A 19,145-nucleotide genomic window follows, 5' to 3' on the forward strand; every position below is an offset into this window, starting at 1 on the left:
GTGGGTTGTGCTTCTTTCCTTACATCAGTTTTATTTTTGTTTATTTCCGCTGTGCTAACAAGCTTTTGTGAGGAATTGATTGACATTTTTAGTGGAGGCTATTCACACCCCCCCCTCTCTAGCCATCCGAAGATCCTAACAAGTAGTATCAGAGCTTGGTGCTCTTCATACGGAGTAACACCCGAAAGAGCAAGAAGATGGCTATGAAGGAAGGTTTTAGTACCAATCGCCCACCCTACTTCGATGGAGCGGACTTCCAATATTGGAAGAGCCGTATGGATTATTATCTCAAGACCGACATCTCCATGTGGTTCTCGATCAAGGAAGGTTTCACACCACCGAAAGATGAAGAAGGTAAGGAACTAGAGTCGTCAAGGTGGTCCGCCGAGCAAACTCGCAAAGGACAAGCCGATGCCAAGGCGGTGGTCACCCTACAATGTTTAATAGCCAAAGATCAACTTGTCAAGGTATGTCCATTTGTGAGTGCAAAGGACTTGTGGAACAAGCTCATCGAGCTCCAAGAAGGAACTCGAGACTCTCGGATCGCCAAGAGAGACTTGTTCTTAAACCAACTACAAAATCTCACCATGAAGGAGAGTGAAACGGTAAGTGAACTACACGGAAGGTTCAAAGAGATCATCAATGGTCTTCATTCCGTGGATGAACGCGTAGAAAATCGCGATCTCGTAAGGTACGCTCTCAAAGCCTTTCCAAGGAATGCCTTGTGGTCATCTATGGTAGATGCCTACAAGGTCTCTAAGGATCTTTCAAATGTCAAGTTAGATGAATTCTTTTGTGAAATGGAACTTCATGAACTTACTAATAAGGGTCAAAAAGAGAAAGGTATTACTTTAGTTGCAGGAGAAAAGAGCAAGGATGGAAGAAGGAAGAAAGAAAAGAAGAAGGAGAAAGAAATTCCTACATCCTTATCCTCCTCCGAGTCCGATGATGAAGGAGGATCATCATCAAGCGAGATGGCCAACTTCGTGAGAAGAATCATGAGAAGGAGCCGAAGATACAAAGGGAAAGGTAAGTCTATTGATCAAAATATTGATAAGACTAACATTACTTGTTATGAGTGTAGCAAGAAAGGACACTATCGGAGCGAGTGTCCGAAACTCAAGAAGAAGGAAGAAAGGGCCAAGAAGAAGAAAGCTCTCAAAGCTTCTTGGGATGAATCCTCCTCAAGCTCATCGGAGGAAGAAAAGGAGAAAAGCACTCGTCAATTAGCACTCATGGCAAGGGAGGAATCGGACTCCGGAAGTGATACATCAACCGCGGCTTCATCATCTTCGGATGATGAAGAGGTAACCTCTCCACATTTAGAAAAATGCTATAAGACTATTGCTCATTTATCTACACTGCTTAAGAAATCAAAAACTGAAATCAAATTATTAAAAGAAGAAGTAGAACACTTGAAGACTCTTAAGGAAGATGAGGTTGATGACCTTCATCAAGAGCTTCTTGAGGATGAAAATAATGCCCTAAAGAGTGAAGTTGAGAAACTCAAGAAAATGCTTGAGAAATTCTCAACTAGCTCTAAGACCTTAGATATGATTCTAAATGCCCAAAGGGTAGTCTACAACAAGGCTGGATTAGGATACCAACCTAAGGAGTCTAGTTTCATTTCCTTAGTGTTTAGAACCCAATTTCATAGATCACATGCTTCTAGGGTTCATGAGACTAGGAAGGGTGTGACCAAGGCATGGGTTCCTAGGTCTTTCATTGTAGATGCATTAGGTCCCAAAATTTGGGTACCTAAAACATCAATCTTTCGTGTCTTGTAGGCATTTGTCAAGGGGGAGCATCTATCAACTTGGTTTGTTGATAGTGGATGCTCCAAGCACATGACCGGGGACAAGTCACTCTTTACTACCCTTCAAAACAAGAATAGAGGTAATGTGTCCTTTGGTAATAATGGTAGTCTTAAGGTTATAGGAGTTGGAGATATTTAAATATCCGAATGTCTCCAAATCAAAAATGTCCTTATAGTCAAGGGGATGACTTTTAATCTCCTAAGTGTCAGCCAATTGTGTGATACGGGTTACACAATTGAGTTTCATTCAAGTCAATGTCTGGTCAAACACATTGACACACTTGACACGGTACTAGTAGGCACAAGGGTAGATAACATTTACCAAGTATCCTTTAAAAGTGCTACTAATGCCTCTGCTAAGTGTTTTATGTCAAAAGAAGAAGAATCATGGTTGTGACATAGAAGATTGGCCCACGTAAACATGAAGAATATTCGAAAGCTGGTCAACAAAGGATTAGTGCGAGACTTACCAAGCATCAAGTATCAAAAGACAAAATTATGTGATACATGTCAAAAGGGTAAGCAAACAAAAGCGGCTCATAAAGGTAAAAGCGCTGTAAGTACATCTACTGCTTTAGATTTATTGCATATGGATTTATTTGATTGCAGTAATGTTATTTCATTGAATGGGAGTAGATATTGTTTAGTGATCATTGATGATTTTACTAGATATACATGGATCTTCTTTTTGAAAAATAAGGATCAAACTATAGATGTTTTTGTTTCTTTTTGTAGAAGAACTGAAAATGAAAAATCAACAACAATTAAAACAATTAGAAGTGATCATGGTGGAGAATTTCAAAACCATAGATTTTTAGAATTTTGTCAAGAAAAAGGGTATAGACATGAGTTCTCTACTCCAAGGACCCCACAACAAAATGGGGCTGTGGAGAGAAAGAACCGAGTCTTGCAAGAGGCAGCACGAAGCATGCTTCATGAGTACTCACTACCGAGCTATTTATGGGCTGAAGCGGTAAATACCCCTTGCTATGTGCAAAACCGAGTCTTGATACATAGGTTTTTAGGAAAGACTCCCCATGAACTTTAGTTTGGGAAGCCCCCTACAATTAAACATCTTAGGGTGTTTGGTTGTAAGGTGTTTATCTTGAACACCAAGGATCATCTTGGAAAGTTCACGGCTAAGGCTGACGAAGGGATACTAGTCGGGTACTCACTAACCAGCAAAGTCTATCGAGTCTACAACAATAAGACTAAATTGATTGAAGAGTCCTCTGATGTAGCATTTGAAGAAATCCCTAAATCAAATGATCAATCAAGGGATGTAGGAGAAATTCAATTTGAACTTAGAAATCTAAGTTTAAATGATCAAAACATAGAAAGAGTCGAAGTTGACTCCGATGACGATGAGCAAAGGCAAGAGAGGACTCAGTCTGATCGTTTACCTGATACTAAGCCCTTGCCTGTGTCTAGTGAGACCATTCATGAGGCACCGCCAACACCAAGGCAATCTAGGATAGCCTCTAGTCATCCCCAAGACCAGATTGTGGGAGACATTCAACAAGGGGTTAGGACTAGGTCATTCTTTAGAAATGAGTCTAATGAGGTCGCCTTGATCTCAGAAATCGAACCAAAATTAGTTGATGAGGCATTGCACGATCCTGATTGGATCATAGCTATGCAAGATGAGTTAGGTCAATTTGAAAGAAGCCAAGTGTGAGACTTAGTTCCTAGACCTGAGAAGACCACCATTATTGGAACCAAATGGGTCTTCAAAAATAAGTTAAACCAAAAGGGAGAAGTAGTAAGAAACAAGGCAAGACTTGTAGCCAAGGGCTATAGTTAAGTCGAAGGTCTCGATTATGATAAGACTTATGCTCCCGTGGCTCGATTAGAATCCATTCGCTTAATGCTAGCTTTTGCTGCACATAGAGGCTTCAAGCTCTATCAAATGGACGTTAAATCAGCCTTCTTAAATGGTTTCATTAAAGAAGAGGTCTATGTTGAACAACCACCGGGGTTTGTGAATACCGAAGCTCCAAACCACGTGTACAAGCTCAAGAAAGCTCTTTATGGGCTTAAACAAGCACCTCGAGCATGGTACGAAAGGTTGTCAACTTACCTATTAGAAAAGGGTTTTGTGAGAGGTCAAATAGACCCAACACTATTTCTGCGTAGAGATAGTGAAAACATATTTGTGGCCCAGGTGTATGTCGATGACATAATTTGTGGCTCAAATAACAATGGTTATTTGAATAAATTTATCACTCACATGGAAAGTGAGTTTGAAATGAGTCTGGTGGGAGAATTGACATTCTTCCTTGGACTTGAAATCAAACAAACTCGAGATGGCATTTATGTCCATCAAACAAAATATACTCAAGAGATGCTCAAGAAATTCAAAATGAGTGACTCTAAGGAAGTATCCACTCCAATGGCGACAAACACTCGCCTAGACAATGATGAGAGTGGAAAACCAGTTGATCTAACGCAATATAGAAGCATGATTGGTAGTCTTCTATATCTCACAGCTAGTAGGCCGGACATACTTTTTGCTGTGGGCATGTGCGCTAGATATCAAGTCTGTGCCAAGGAATCTCATTTAATTGCAGTTAAGAGAATTCTGAGATACCTTAAGGGCACAATTAGAGTAGGTCTATGGTACCCTCGCACGGAGTATTTTGACTTGATAGGTTATACCGACTCCGATTACGCTGGGTGCAAATTGGATCGTAAAAAAACTAGTGGGGGTTGCCAATTTTTAGGTTCATCATTGGTTAGTTGGTCAAGTTGGAAGCAACATTGTGTTGCTCTCTCCACGACCGAGGCTGAATACATTGCCATGGGAGAGAGTATATCACAATTATTGTGGATGATCCACACTCTAGAGGATTATGGGCTTTCGTATAAGGGAGTGCAAGTGTTGTGTGACAACATCAGCACAATAAACCTAACAAAAAACTCAGTCCATCATTCAAGGACCAAACATATTGAAGTGTGTCACCACTTCATTAGAGATCACGTAGCTAGGGGAGACATTGCACTCACCTATGTTGAGTCAAAGTCAAACCTAGCCGATATTTTCACCAAACCTCTTCCGGAAAATGAATTTAGCCATTTGAGGAGAGAATTGGGAATGTGTTTGGCTCAATAGGCTATTAGGACTTCATCATGATCAATAAGGACAATTAAAACAACAAGAGAAATAGGGAAATTAATTTGGGCAACTTGGGAACATCTCACACAAATTATAAGGTTTAACAAATGATTTTTGTTTGCTAGAAATGGGGTGAGATGCTAGAATCAGCCGAATTATTCAAAATGTATCATGCATCCCTTGAATAATTAGGTTGAAGAGACATAAATTGAGTATGGGGAAGACCATTACATAATTCATGTGTATTTGGTTCCTAGATCTTACTCATATATTCTAACCAAGGAAACTTGGTTGGACCTTTACCTAGAAATTATGAAACTTTGGTTGATGGACTGTTTGATACACTTAAACGATGCTTTTCATGATTTTGATTGATACTAGGACAAGTCCTTGAAAGAATGATAGCAAGCTGGTTATATTTTGACAAACTTGAAACTAAACATAACAAAGATCGAAAATTTCAGTTTGCAGGCCTTAAGTTGTTTGTGTTCTAAATGTCTGCAACTTTAGGGCTATACACAAGTCCAGACCATAATTTTTAGGTAATCGTTATGCTTGTAGATTCTCCAGGTTCTAGGTTCTGAACTTGGAAGTTCTCCTAGAGAAACTTCCACGAATTATCGGACATCTCTATGAATTTCAGTTACTGAAATTACTAATTTCAGTTACTGAAATTATCTAAGTATCAGACACTGATCGGTCTACGGACCGATCAGGTCAGCCTGGCACGCAAAGCCCGCTACTGATCACTTTCTGATCGGTCTACCGACCGATCAGAGAGTTCCCTGATCAGTCCGGAGACCGATCAGATCAATCCGGTACGCAAGGCCACTGATCCTTTTCTGATCGGTCTACAGACCGATCAGGAAGTTCCCTGATCGGTCCAGGGACCGATCAGCGAGTACTGATCGTCTCCTGATCGGTCTGCGGACCGATCAGGATGTTCCTGGATCGGTCCAAGGACCGATCAGGAAGCTCCTGATACCTCCTGATCGGACAACCGTCCGATCATTTCATCAACTGTACACCCATCAGTAAACCCTTAAATCTTCCCGATCCCTTCTTTTCCTCTTTCACGCGGAACCCTAGCCGACTCTTCTCTACACCTCACCTCTTCTCCTCTCTTTGCACGCTGGAACCCTAGCCAAAGCTCTAGCCAAAACTTCAATGGCACCAAGGTAACTCCTTACTTCTCTAGAACTTGGCATTTCGGTTTCATTTCTCACCATATCTGTGGTTTTTGTTTCGGGTGGCTCCGGTGCTCACTTACTTGCTCCATTTTATCACTTTGTTAACTCTTAGAAAGAAACCAGTGGGTGAGGGGACCTCTAAGTCACCTGAGAAGTCGAGGTCTAAGGCTCCTTCCCGACCTCAACCATCTCTTTCCGGGAAATTCCCGAACCACAATTTTGAGGAAGCCTTTAGACAAAGAACCTTTAAATTACTCCCTTGTAGGTCTGTAGATCGTAAATTCATGGACGAATTTTGTCCAACTGTGTCTGAAATCATTGCCTACTACAAACTTGACTCACTTGTCTACTTAGAACCGGATATCAACTATGACTTGGTCTCTGAGTTTTATAACAACCTTCATCAGACTAATGATGTAGGTTATAAAACAAGAGTTGCTAAGCGGACTCTTGATTTCAGTTTCTCATCCTTCTTTGACTATCTCGATTGTCGGAGGTGTTCCGGTAATGTCTTTTCGATATTTCCTGACTTACCAGATCCTTTACCTCCACCCTTTGATATCTCATCTGACGATATCTATGAGTACTTCTTCAGACATCCTAGACCGGGTGGCCTTGATGAGCTAGATGTTGACTTTCCTACTTTTGCAGCCTTGAGATTATCTCCTCAAGACTACATTCTTTTTAAAATTGTCACAAACTGCCTTCTGCCTATCACATCTAAACCATTGTCTGAGATCCGACCATATCATTGTCTGATGCTTTATGGATTGCGTCGGCGTCTCGACTTTGACATCGTGTCTAGCATCTACTCTTCGATCATCTCCTATAGTGAGCCGAGCGGCTACACTGTTTATATGCCTTATGGGCATATAATTATAGATTGGCTCGAGATCCTTCATATTGATGTCTCTAAGGGTAGAATAGTCAAGATGGTCAGACAGGATTACAGACTTGAGAAGCGGGCATTTTCCAAGTCTGGAATCATAGGACAAAATGGGGATGTTTGGTGGAAGGATGCGAGAGCTCTAGGTGAGTTACCACGGAGACCTCCATGACAGGTTGCAGCTGCTCCTGTTGCTGCTCCTCCTGCTGCTGACGATGGAGAGGTCGATCCTGATCTACGCTGGCAGATCGCCGAGCTGGAGAGTCGCTTTGATCGGCACGATGAGCTACTGGTTGCTGAGCTTCACGGGTTGCGCATCCGGATTGACCAATGCTACGATGATTTACGCAGTCAGCAGCTGGCGACACATCAGACGATTATGGATTGGATGGCCAGATACCCACCTCCGCAGGATTTCCCGGGCTATCCATCCTCGAGCAGCGACATGCCACCTCAGGGATCCATTCCTCCCGTTGATGATGTTGATGCTCCTCATGATGAGGAGGCTGATTGATATACATTGTTCCATGATGTCTTTTTGACTGTCTATGTTTTGGATGTTGGTTGTTGGATATGTATGTCTGTCCTGGATACTTACTGATTTCTTCTATTTATACTGTTTATTTTCTTTTTCTATATTTCACTCCTTATTGGTTTTTCATATGCTGTTCATATGCCATGTCTTGTATGTCTCTTATTTCTTTATCATTGTCTTATAATACACTTAGAGGGTGTTCTAGGTGAATTAAGAAAAAGACAGTATGGATTAAGGGGGAGTCTTTTAAAGTTTTCTTACCTAATTCGCACATTTTCAGTGTTTGACAAAGGGGGAGAGAATAACTAAGTTTAGAGATAAATGAAAGTTTGGCTTTAGGGGGAGGATCTTGATTCCCCTAAAAATTAGGGAAATATGGAAATATGAACATTTCTGATCTAAACTTAAATCGTGTTGTCAAACAACAAAAATGGGAGATTGTTGATACAGTCTGACCTGGCTGTTGTTTTGATGTTGACACTGATTTAAGTTTGTATCAGATATTAATTAAACTCAGACTGATTGATGATCAAGGTTGATCATGAGGAGAGGAAAAGTTCAAGTACGGATACTTGGCACGCAAAGTCAGAGAGGGCTCGGTAGCTCGTTCTCTGGACCGAACAAAGTCGGAGAGGGCTCGGCAGCTCGTTCTCTAGACTAGGTCAGAGAGGGCTCGGTAGCTCGTTTTCTCGACCGGACGAAGTCGGAGAGGGCTCGGCAGCTCGTTCTCTGGACTAGGTCAGAGAGGGCTCGGTAGCTCGTTCTCTGGACCGGACGAAGTCGGAGAGGGCTCGGCAGCTCGTTCTCCGGACTAGGTCAGAGAGGGCTCGGTAGCTCGTTCTCCGGACTAGGTCAGAGAGGGCTTGGTAGCTCGTTCTCTGGACCAGGAAGACGTTAGGTTTTAGGGATGGGAGGCTCTAAAACTAACACAAGGACGTTGGATCAGTTTGTTGACCGATCCAGTGATACTCTGGTTGTCTGGATCGGTCGGCAGACCGATCCAGTGATACATGAGTCACCTGATCGGTCTCGTGACCGATCAATGACCACACAGAAAGTCTCTGTGGGTTATCTGATCGGTCTGGGGACCGATCAGTAACCACACAGAAGCACTCTGTGGGTTATCTGATCGGTCTCCAGACCGATCAGAAAGAAGCGATCAGAAAGACTGGGACTCAAAGCGAGAGGAGGGATCGGTCTGTGGACCGATCCACCCATAGGCTGATCGGTCCACAGACCGATCAGACTATTCCTAGACCGATCAGGATATGTCCTGATCGGTCCGGAAGACAATGGATCGGTCTGTTGACCGATCCACAACTTGTCATTTGTTTCTGCTGCTTCTCTGATATTTCTGATTCACTTCTGATTCACCTGATCAAATCATCTTCTGTGAGATTTTTAAGTTACAGGTTGCAGGTATCGTGCCATTGGTTAATTTCAAATGAAGCTCCATCAGAAGAATAAGAACAAGTGCCCTTTATGCTGTATTTCACTGCAAGTGATGCAATTCGAACTTCAACGTTCACTGACCGCGATCAGTTGGACTCTTGCTCATTGGTTCGAGCTCAGAGACACCAGTGAAGACCATAGATGGTATTGGTGTGAGTTCAGAGAACCAGATGAGAAGGAAGAGTGATTGGCGACGCCTGAGTTGGTTGCAGCGATTCGACACAGGTGACAGTGATTCGGGACAGTGAGAAAGCAGAATAAGAAGAAGGAAGAAGAGAGGTTTGCTAAGGTTCTGGAAAAAGCTCTCGTTCGATCAAGCAAGAGGTTGTGTGTTGTTGAGCTCTTGGCTGATTCCTTCTGTCTTTGCGTGCACTTTGTTTCGTGGCTGTAAGTTCATCTGTTCAATCCTTTAGCCACTGAAATCTGTAAGTCATTGTGCTTTACTTTCAAATCTATTTTGTGATCTTTGTGGAGAGGTTACTCCACCGAGAAGGAGAAACATTTAGCCGGAATTTGTCCGGGATGTGATCTACCGAACGATCAAGGGATCATCCACCTTACGGACACGCCGAGGAGTAGGGGCAAGTTATCCCCGAACCTCGTACATACTTGTGTAAGCTGTGGGTTGTGCTTCTTTCCTTACATCAGTTTTATTTTTGTTTATTTCCGCTGTGCTAACAAGCTTTTGTGACGAATTGATTGACATTTTTAGTGGAGGCTATTCACACCCCCCCTCTCTAGCCATCCGAAGATCCTAACAGACTTTAGAATTTTTACAAATCTTTTTATCTCTCTTCTAAGCATAAGAAAGTCAATTTGTAATTTTTTATTCCCACTTTTGAATGTGATTAAATGTTCTTCTTTTTTCTTAAAAAACGTATTAGTTAATATAAGGTTATATGCTATTGTAAAATCAAATATAGTTTTTCTTTCTTCATTTCTAGTTTCAAACTCATAACTCTCATGTACCTTTCGTATTCCTCATTTTTCACTTCGACATGCCTATTTAGATCACCTTATATTAAAATTATTTCATTTGACAGAATGTTTTGTAATATTTCATCTAGGTCTTCCCAAAACTTTGATTTGGTAATTTCATTTAATTCTACTTGCGGTAATTTAAGGGTTATAATTTTATCCCTTTTTCTAACTAGTACTACAACTTTATCTTTTAACAAACTATCTACAATAATATCCACTCCATTTCTTATTTTATTCTTCCTATATACTAACCCGAGTTCTCTATCATCTCTGTCTTTTCGCCTTTCTATTTTGTCTCTTGTATACACAAAATACTAATTCTTCTTTAATCATCATATATATTAATGTTACAAATCTTAGACTATTAGTTTTTCTATAGTATTTATTCTTATCTAATCTATGATGTGAAAAATCTTGCCTATTTAACACTACACCCAAATTCTCATGAAGTTATAACGATCCTTGCCAATACATTATAGTCATACCTTATAATGTAAACTCTTGCATATTTAACACTATACTCGAGTTTTGAAGATGTAATGTTCCTTGCTGAGACGTTACAGTTGGACCCTACAACATGTTACTTTCGAGAATAACCTAGCATTAGCACAATAATTTAATAAATAAATTCATTGAATATTTATCATAATTTAATACTGATTGATAACCTAACGTAATACTCCTTCTTTATCCAAACTTTAAATTAACTATAACTAATTTGCCATGGACAAAGTTGAGAAACTATTAAACTATGACAAATTAGTTAACATAATTTTAAAAAATTATTAGATAGTAAAGTTACTAAATAATTGTGATGCAAGTACAATTAAACTTTAAATTCTAAAACCTTGAACTTCATATCCTATATCCTAAATCCTAAATCCTAAATCCTAAATCCTAAATCCTAAATCCTAAATCCTAAATCCTAAATATTATTATATCAAAATATCCTCTACTAACTTGTCAAAATTATTTAAGTTTTATCAATATCACTTTAAAACAATTATAAAAATTATTGAATAACTGCTTTGTAGAAACTACTAAATATATGTTACAATATTATAATAGAATCGTATTAACTATTACACATATAAAGCAACTGTTACACATTGTAACAATTAATTGTAACTACTCCAATAGCCTTAAAAAGCAAGGAACAACGTTATTGAGCTACTATATATTGTAACCGTTACAATTAGCTACTACAACAATGCTGAAAGTAAAATTATTTTCGAAAATGAAACACCATTTGTTTTTTTTTTTTTGTTTTTTGAAAAAGAAGAGCTCTTTTCACTGTATACGTTAGAATGCCCTTTTCCACAAACACAATAACATGCAAGAAAACACAAACTCAGAAACAGATTATCCAGCAATATAATCCAATCAAACAATTATAAATAAACACGTAAAATCAACAAATTTAAGCAATAAGAGGTAAAACGAGATACTTTTGAGAATTTAAATAATAAAAGGTAAAACAGATCGAAGGGGCTGTTTAGTATGAGAACAACCAAATATATAGAGTATAAGAGCTTTAGATAATTTTGCATTATAATAAATAAGCTTTTTTTGTTTTTTCTGTTAACTCCAATTTATAATAGTTTACAATTCAAATTACTATACAAGAAGAATCTCAGACAAACAGTGCTTCACATATATATAAGAATTTGTAATTGGCAACATTCAGAAATAGAGTTTGTAATTATTGTGTTAACAAAAAAAGGCAATTTAAGTAGGTGGCAGACTCTATCCACATAATAAGAGTGACTCTTTCAATGAAGCTCAACAAAGAAGCTTCTAACTAGAATGCTATTCTCCTTCAGCTTTCAACAATATTAAGAGATGAGATAGAAGGAAAGTGATTTCTCACTAACCTTGGCAGTTGTCACTGTACCACATGAACCAAAACTTTGCTGAAAGAACTTTTTTTTCACATTTTAAAACACAATTTCTATTTGCGAGGGGTTCAACTGACAACTTCCTAGAATAAGTGATTTGCAAGTCAATCAGGTAGTAAAAAAGGAATATGGAAAAGACTAACATCCTCATGTCCATATTAGCAATTACATTCATAATTGGCCGGCCAGGAAAGTATCAAGTAAACCATATGAGAAACTAGAACAAGATTGGTTCAATATCATTACTTATCTAGAAAAGAAACTCATACCCAAATGTACCCCTGTTGGATATTCCTTGCAAACTCAGCTACAACTCACAAGACTTCATGCAGTTTGGGTAATTTATCTTGGTAAGGGAGCACATACTTCTGCAAAAAATATGGACCAGATGATGAGAAAAATCCATGTAGCTTGTTTGTTGACTTCCATAACCCTTCAGATTTCAATATCTCCATCACACGAAATCGAGGAATCAACCTCTTTTCCAAACTTAATGCTAAAGGCTTCGGGTGGTAAGCAATGTCTAAAGGTGCAATCCCAACATCCTTGACCAAAAATTCCATCTTTCCCAGCAATGACTCTGTGGAAAGCTTTAGAAAACTTGGTTGTTTCTTGACTGCAGTATTGAAATCCGAATTTGACCAGCCAAAATTGTTCATGAGCTTGACATGGGCCTCAAATTTTTCCCTGCTGACCCCGTGCAGCACATCAAGGATCCAGAGGAACATTCTAGATTCCCGGGTAATTCCAATCCCCTCAACTCTATCTACCAGAGCCCGGAGGGCGTCTGGGTTCAGCATGATGAAGCTCGGGTGAAATTTAATGATAAGAGAAACCCGCTTTTCAGAAATACCACATTCATCCCGTAAGAATTTCATGTTGGGGTGTAGTACATTCTCAATGTTGCTGCTAAAAAAAAATCCGCAATTCCGGAGATTCTTGAGGAGGATCTCCTTCGATCCAAATAAACTTTCCCAAACCTTCAATCTGGGAAGAAGCGTGTTCTGGACGTTGAGCCAAATGATGAAGGGTTGCCGCATAACGACATTGACGACGTCGGACTCAGAGAACCCCATGTCGCGCAAAAAATTGAACTTCGGAGCGAGGTTCGTCTCCACATTACAGCCGAGCAATACTGGCCTCCAAGATATTAGCTTTCTGATATTAGCGCCATCTAGGCCCCGAGATCTGAGGAATCCAAGAACGGCGTCGGCTCTCTCGGTGGACTGACAGCGGGAGAGCTTCTTTGAGAACTTGGAAGCATCCTTGGCGGAGAACCCGCATGTATCCACGAGGTAATCGACCGGGAAGTGCGTATCGGTAGAAGCGGTAGCGCCTGAAGAGGAGACAGAAGTGACGGTGGAGAAGAAGACGCGGAGGAGTTGGGTCGGAGGAGGGAGGGCATAGCGGCGGACCAAGGAGTGAAACATATCGTGGATTCGAGGGCGCGTGTCAAGCGTCCTCGTGAAGTCGACCTAAATTGATCCCGTAAAGCCCTAATTCAATCACATCTTCCGGCCTACCTTCACTATTCGTTGTTTTTTTAACCTTAAATACTATAAATTTATTCTTAAACTCTCTCAAGATAAAATTTAATTGACTTAACTCCATAATTAAAAAAATAAATAAAAAAATATTATTAGACATTCTAATTATATATCTCGACATCTATTTTTTTTTTTTAATTTTAATTTTTTTAATTTGAACACAGTAATCAAAACCCTAAATCCTAGAAGTAAAATTTAATTAGCTTAATCCGAGAGTCAAACAAATAATAAATGAATCGAGACTCTTGAATTCAATCCAGATGACTAGATCGTTATCACAGATGAAGTCCGCAGCATTTCATCCACAGCATATCAAATTTATATATATAGTTTTGATATGTTGTCGATCTTACGTCGCACACTCCATGAGCATTGTTTTTTATTTTTTTTAAGATCTTAGTTATCCCAATCATATTTTATCTTTTAGATTTACGGGTTGTGTTATAGTATTAAGTATAAAAAAAATTAAATTGAAAAAAAAATTAGGTGCATAATGTGGGGCTTAAGATGGACAATATATAAAATATATATATAATTCAAGAATGTTTATAAGTAAAAAAAACGGAAATCAAAATCTCAAGTAAATAAGTGAAATTCAACACACAATTTATTATTTCATATTGCAAGAAAACAGATAACACAAAAACATCCAGATTATCGAGCAATATAAATCCAATCAAAACAACTTATAAATAACAAGTATTCCTACCAAGTTGTATAAGATCTAAATCTTATATAGTAGTATAAGATCTTCAGACAATTTTGAATAATAATAAATAAGCTTTTTTTGGTCTGTATACTTCTCACACTTTCATTCTCATCTCAGTTCTCATCGATCAACTAGTCTACATTTATCATACTTTACAATTCAAATTACAAGAATCTGAGATTAACAGTACGTATATGTAAGAATTTGCAATTGATAGCATTTAGAAATGAAATGGACTGTAATTTTTCTGCAAAAAAAAAAAAAGGCAATTTAAGTATGTGACAGACTTTATCCACATAATAAGAGTGAAACTTTCGATGAAGCTCAACAAAGAGGCTTCTAACTATAATTCTATTCTCCTTTAGCTCTCAACAATATTAAGAAATGAGATAGATTAAATAGAAGTGATATAGTCTGAATCTCCTCCTTGGAGCCTTTTTCCACTGTAGCACTTCACTAAGGGTTTGTATTGGTAGAGTCCCAGTTGACTCCTCATCCATGGCTGAGGTCCTCCTCCGATCTTTGACGCTCCACTACCTCCGCCTATAAGTAGAAGTGCTTCCAAATTGGTGACTTGAACAATAAAATTGACACTAGTGAGTGGGGGCTAGCACTGCGGGCTTTACTCCTCCGATGCTTAAGTCAGCGACGGGCTAAACAAAAAAAGTGTCTCCCTCGAGGAAGGGCTCGGTTGTTTGTTGGAATTCAATAAAAGTCCTACATTGAAAAGATTTAGTAACAATCATAGATTTAAAATAATATAGGATATCTCTATTGGCATGAGATATTTTGGGTATAGCCTAAGAGTAAAGTCATAAGACTTAAATCTAAAGTGGGCAATATCATATTATTATGGAGATATGTTAACAAACCTTGGGTATAACATTACTGTTTTTTAGGAGAAAATAGAAGGAAAGAAAAAGAAGAAAAATGAAGTCAGGGATCATGAGAATATGATTCTTTGTTATTCGAACTTAAGTTTCCTTTTATATAAACGAAACCTCGCTTCCCATGCCCCCTCACTCCTATTGTTTCATCTTTATGTGCTATGGGTGAGAGACAATTCTGACGTCAGGCGGCAACTGTGCTTGGGTGTTAGAGATATGCCCTAACATGCACGATTTTCTTCCTACCGCAAATAGCCAGGGACCAATCCCTAAGTGCCAAATGACAATCTGTCTTTTTAGGTGTGGAACATCTTTTGGTTTGGGGAAATATCTTTCCAAATTCGTTCTTCGATTCAATTAACCATTGTCATTTCCGTGAGAGTCAAAGGAGACAACACAATATAAGGAATTGAATTGCATGGGAGGGAATGACCCCCCTATCAATCTTGTGGTCAGCTTGATAGAGTCCCCTGATGGACTGTTAGCGAGCATGATTCTATTAGAGTTAGTAAAAGAGGATAGTCGAAGGGGTGAAGCCCAAAGGAGATATTCCCATGAGGGGTGTTCTTGCTTGCTTGGATAATGGGTTGCAGACATTCCTTAGCAAGGATGCTCCTACACCACTCATGAACTGTAGAGTGTGAGGACTAGTAGGGATTACTGAAGAAGGTATCCTTACCATCATATTATTTCAAGGACGTACCAAATGAGATTGTTCCCAATCTTTTACTTTCAGCGTCAGTGAGGACTTTACGCTTTTCGAGGATGTACCCAACAGGATTGTTCCTAATCTTTGACCTATTGGAGTCTATGAGGACTTAGATATTCTGGGGATGCACCCCGGGGTTGTTCCTAATTTTTTACCTATTGGAATATGTAAGGACTTTAGTCTTTTCGAAGATATATCCAACGGGGTTATTCCTAATTTTTTTACCTATTGGAGTTCGTGAGGACTTGGACAGTACGTATCTTTGTCTCCAAGCCACATTTGCTTGTGATCAGAGTCCTAGGGACTCCATGGGTGCAAACCGAGAGGCACATCACTTGCCCTCCCCAAACAGTTAGACTAAGGTGACAGCTAAGGACTGGCTGAAACCTTGCAGCAACGTGCTCTGCCATCAATGCTTCGGAATACAATCACCCCGCACGTTGATTATGTTGGATCGAGAAAGCGCTAAAACTAAAACATAAAAGGCAGAGGCACGGTGATTTTTACTTGGTTCGCAGGCCCGTGGCTACTACTCCAAGGTCCGCAGTCAGTTTGACCCCTTTGGTGGGCAATCACTATCAATCTTCTTTCCAAAGGAAAAGAAGACTCGCTTCTTTTACAAGTGAAGGGTTCGTTAATAAACTTACTGACACTTAGAGTATTTAGCACAAAAATAAGCAAGAGTAATAGAAAACAACAACTAAACATCAATAAGGCTAGACTCATTTGAGCTCGTAGCAGCGTCATGTTATTGTCATGTCGTTGAAGCTTGAGCGCAAAGTGTTGGAGTTTCAGAGTTTTTGGGAGCGTAATGGACCACTTGAAGAGTTAAATAGATGATTTTGAAGGTGATGTTTGAGGCTTCTTTTATAGAGTGATCCGAGCACTTGGATTAGTATAGGGTGCCTCCAGCAACCCCTATCTGATCTGACTTCATTGCTGACTCGGCCACTCCGGGCGCCTGGATCCCTTCTGGGCATCTGATTGGCTAATGTGACAGTGTTAGGATCGATGATCGCGGCTAGAGAGGGGGGTGTGAATAGCCGACGCCAAATCTTCCGTTTCTTTCTACGATTAGGGTTAGCGCAGCGGAAATAAAATGAATAGAAACGAAAGCGGAGAATAGCAAACCTCAAACTCGTCGATGTAACGAGGTTCGGAGATGAAACTCCTACTCCTCGGCGTGTCCGTAAGGTGGACGAATCCAATCAATCCGTCGGTGGATGAGACCCCGGAGAACCGGCTAATGTAACACTCCTTCTGGGTGGAGAAACCTCGCCACAATGTTTTGCAAAAACAATACAGGAGTAGAAAGCAGCAAGAAGCAAAATACAATACAAATGTATGAAACACCTTTGCTTACTTGCCTTCTCTTCGACTGGATGAAGCAGCACCTTCTCGGATCCAACCACAACAGCAACAGCAACTGATCAGTTGGTCCCAGCCGAGTGGAAGCTCACAAAAAGCTTCAGGAACGAAGAGCTCAGCAAAGCTCGCAGAAGAACTTGCAGCAGCAAGAAGAAACAGAGAGGAAGAAGAAGAGTAAGAGAGAGTCGCCCTCGATCTCCTTTTATACCCGCATCCACCTGCGAAGAAGAAGCCAGAAGACAGAAGACCGTTGCGAGCCAACGGATAGTTCTGGACCAATCAGGCTCCAACCTGATCGGTCCACACTGTCCCTGATCGGTCTTGGGGACCGATCAGGCTAAGCCTGGACCGATCAGGCTATGTCCTGATCGGTCCAGGAAGACCCTGATCGGTCCTGGGGACCGATCAACATGCTTTTTCTCCCGAACTTCTTGCCTTCTGATCGTTGTTTCCTGATCGGTCTGCAGACCGATCAGATAACACTCAGTAGGCTACTGCTTGGTTACTGATCGGTCACCAGACCGATCCAGATACCCAATGTATCACTGGATCGATCCACTGATCGATCCAGAGCTTGGTTTTTGCCCAAACCAAGTCCCAAGCCTTCCAAACCAACATCCGGTCAACCTTGACCTGTTGGTACATCATGCTTAGCATCCGGTCACTCCCTTGACCTGCTAAGACTCCCCACCAAGTGTCCGGTCAATCCCTTTGACCCACTTGGACTTTTCTCTTCGTGTCAAGTATCCGGTCACTCCCTTGACCTACTTGACCTTCTCAACACCAGATGTCCGATCACCCTTGATCCATCTGGATTTTTCCTTGCCCGGCTTCACTCACCAGGACTTTCACCTAGCTTCACTCACTAGGATTTTCACCTGGCTTCACTCACCAGGATTTCCAATCTGCCCGGCTTCACTCACCAGGACTTTCCAACTGCCTGGCTTCACTCACCAGGACTTTCCCACTGCCTGGCTTCACTCACCAGGTCTTTCCAACTGCCTAGCTTCACTCACCAGGACTTTCTCCAACTGCCTGGCTTCACTCACCAGGACTTTCACTTTCACCTAGCTTCACTCACTAGGATTTTCACCTGGCTTCACTCACCAGGATTTCCTGACTGCCTGACTTCACTCACCAGGACTTTCCGAACTGCCTGGCTTCACTCACCAGGACTTTACGAACTGCCTAACATCCCAGTTAGGACTTCCCAGTCAAGTATCCGGTCAACCTTGACCTACTTGATTCTTCTTCATCCAACCTGATCAGATCCTGATCAGTATCTCTCCGCATGGACAGCTGCACCTGCATTGTCCATGTCTACATGTCTTTCTGTATTGTCAAACATCGAAACCATGACCAAGGTTTACGCTTGGTCAACTAGGTCAACCTTGACCTACTGGAAATTGCACCAACAGACAGTAGTTAGTTAAAGCTCTATCCATGCCATGTTTATCCCTTCCCAAGTGCTTGGATTTGCTTAGCGTGCCTGGATTTGCTTAGGGTGCCTGGATGTTAACGTGTAGCACCCAATCAGGGCCTGTCACCTCATCTGGATGCGAAGCTGAACTTCGGGCAATTAGGGTGCTTGGATCCACTTAGGGCGCTCGAATCTCTGATCGCCTGGAACCACTCCGGGCGCCCCGGAGTTCCTTTTCTGGCCAACTCGTAAACTTATCTCCTGCATCACAATGTTAACACAAATATATAGTAATGAGTAGGATTGATAGTTCTTCGAGTTGTCTAGTCTCAACTTTTGGTCTCCTGTGAAATCTTAGGTTTGACTGACACCACTGCTCTCTTTCCGAGAGCGTGTCTTCACTAATCCACTCGGGAGAGTTTACTTAGTACCAAACCTTTGTCCACCCGACTTATTTGGACTTTTGTTCAACTGATCTTGACCTTCAAGACTTTCCAATAGATCTCCAATCCTCAACCTGTCTAGACTTTCCGCCTAGTGTCCTTGACCCCCATTACTTCCCATCCGATGTACTCAATATGCCAAGTCTTCCTGCCTAATCCCTCCATTCAGGATTTTCTTGCCTAACTTCA

At 40.7% G+C, this 19,145-nt stretch overlaps 1 protein-coding gene across 1 annotated transcript; it reads right to left on the reverse strand.

The window, feature by feature from the left end:
• Positions 1-12,187: 12,187 nt before the first annotated feature.
• On the reverse strand, positions 12,188-13,303 carry LOC122011300 (transcription termination factor MTERF2, chloroplastic-like). Its single transcript, XM_042567687.1, has one exon. The coding sequence runs from the start codon at positions 13,301-13,303 to the stop codon at positions 12,188-12,190; it is 1,116 nt and encodes a 371-aa protein (XP_042423621.1).
• Positions 13,304-19,145: the final 5,842 nt, after the last annotated feature.

Source organism: Zingiber officinale, chromosome 8A (assembly GCF_018446385.1).
Source record: "Zingiber officinale cultivar Zhangliang chromosome 8A, Zo_v1.1, whole genome shotgun sequence".
NCBI lineage: Eukaryota > Viridiplantae > Streptophyta > Magnoliopsida > Zingiberales > Zingiberaceae > Zingiber > Zingiber officinale.

Coding starts and splice junctions, on each gene's coding strand:
- LOC122011300 (XM_042567687.1), bottom strand. CDS start 13,303: ATGTTTCACTCCTTGGTCCGCCGCTATGCCCTCCCTCCTCCGACCCAA.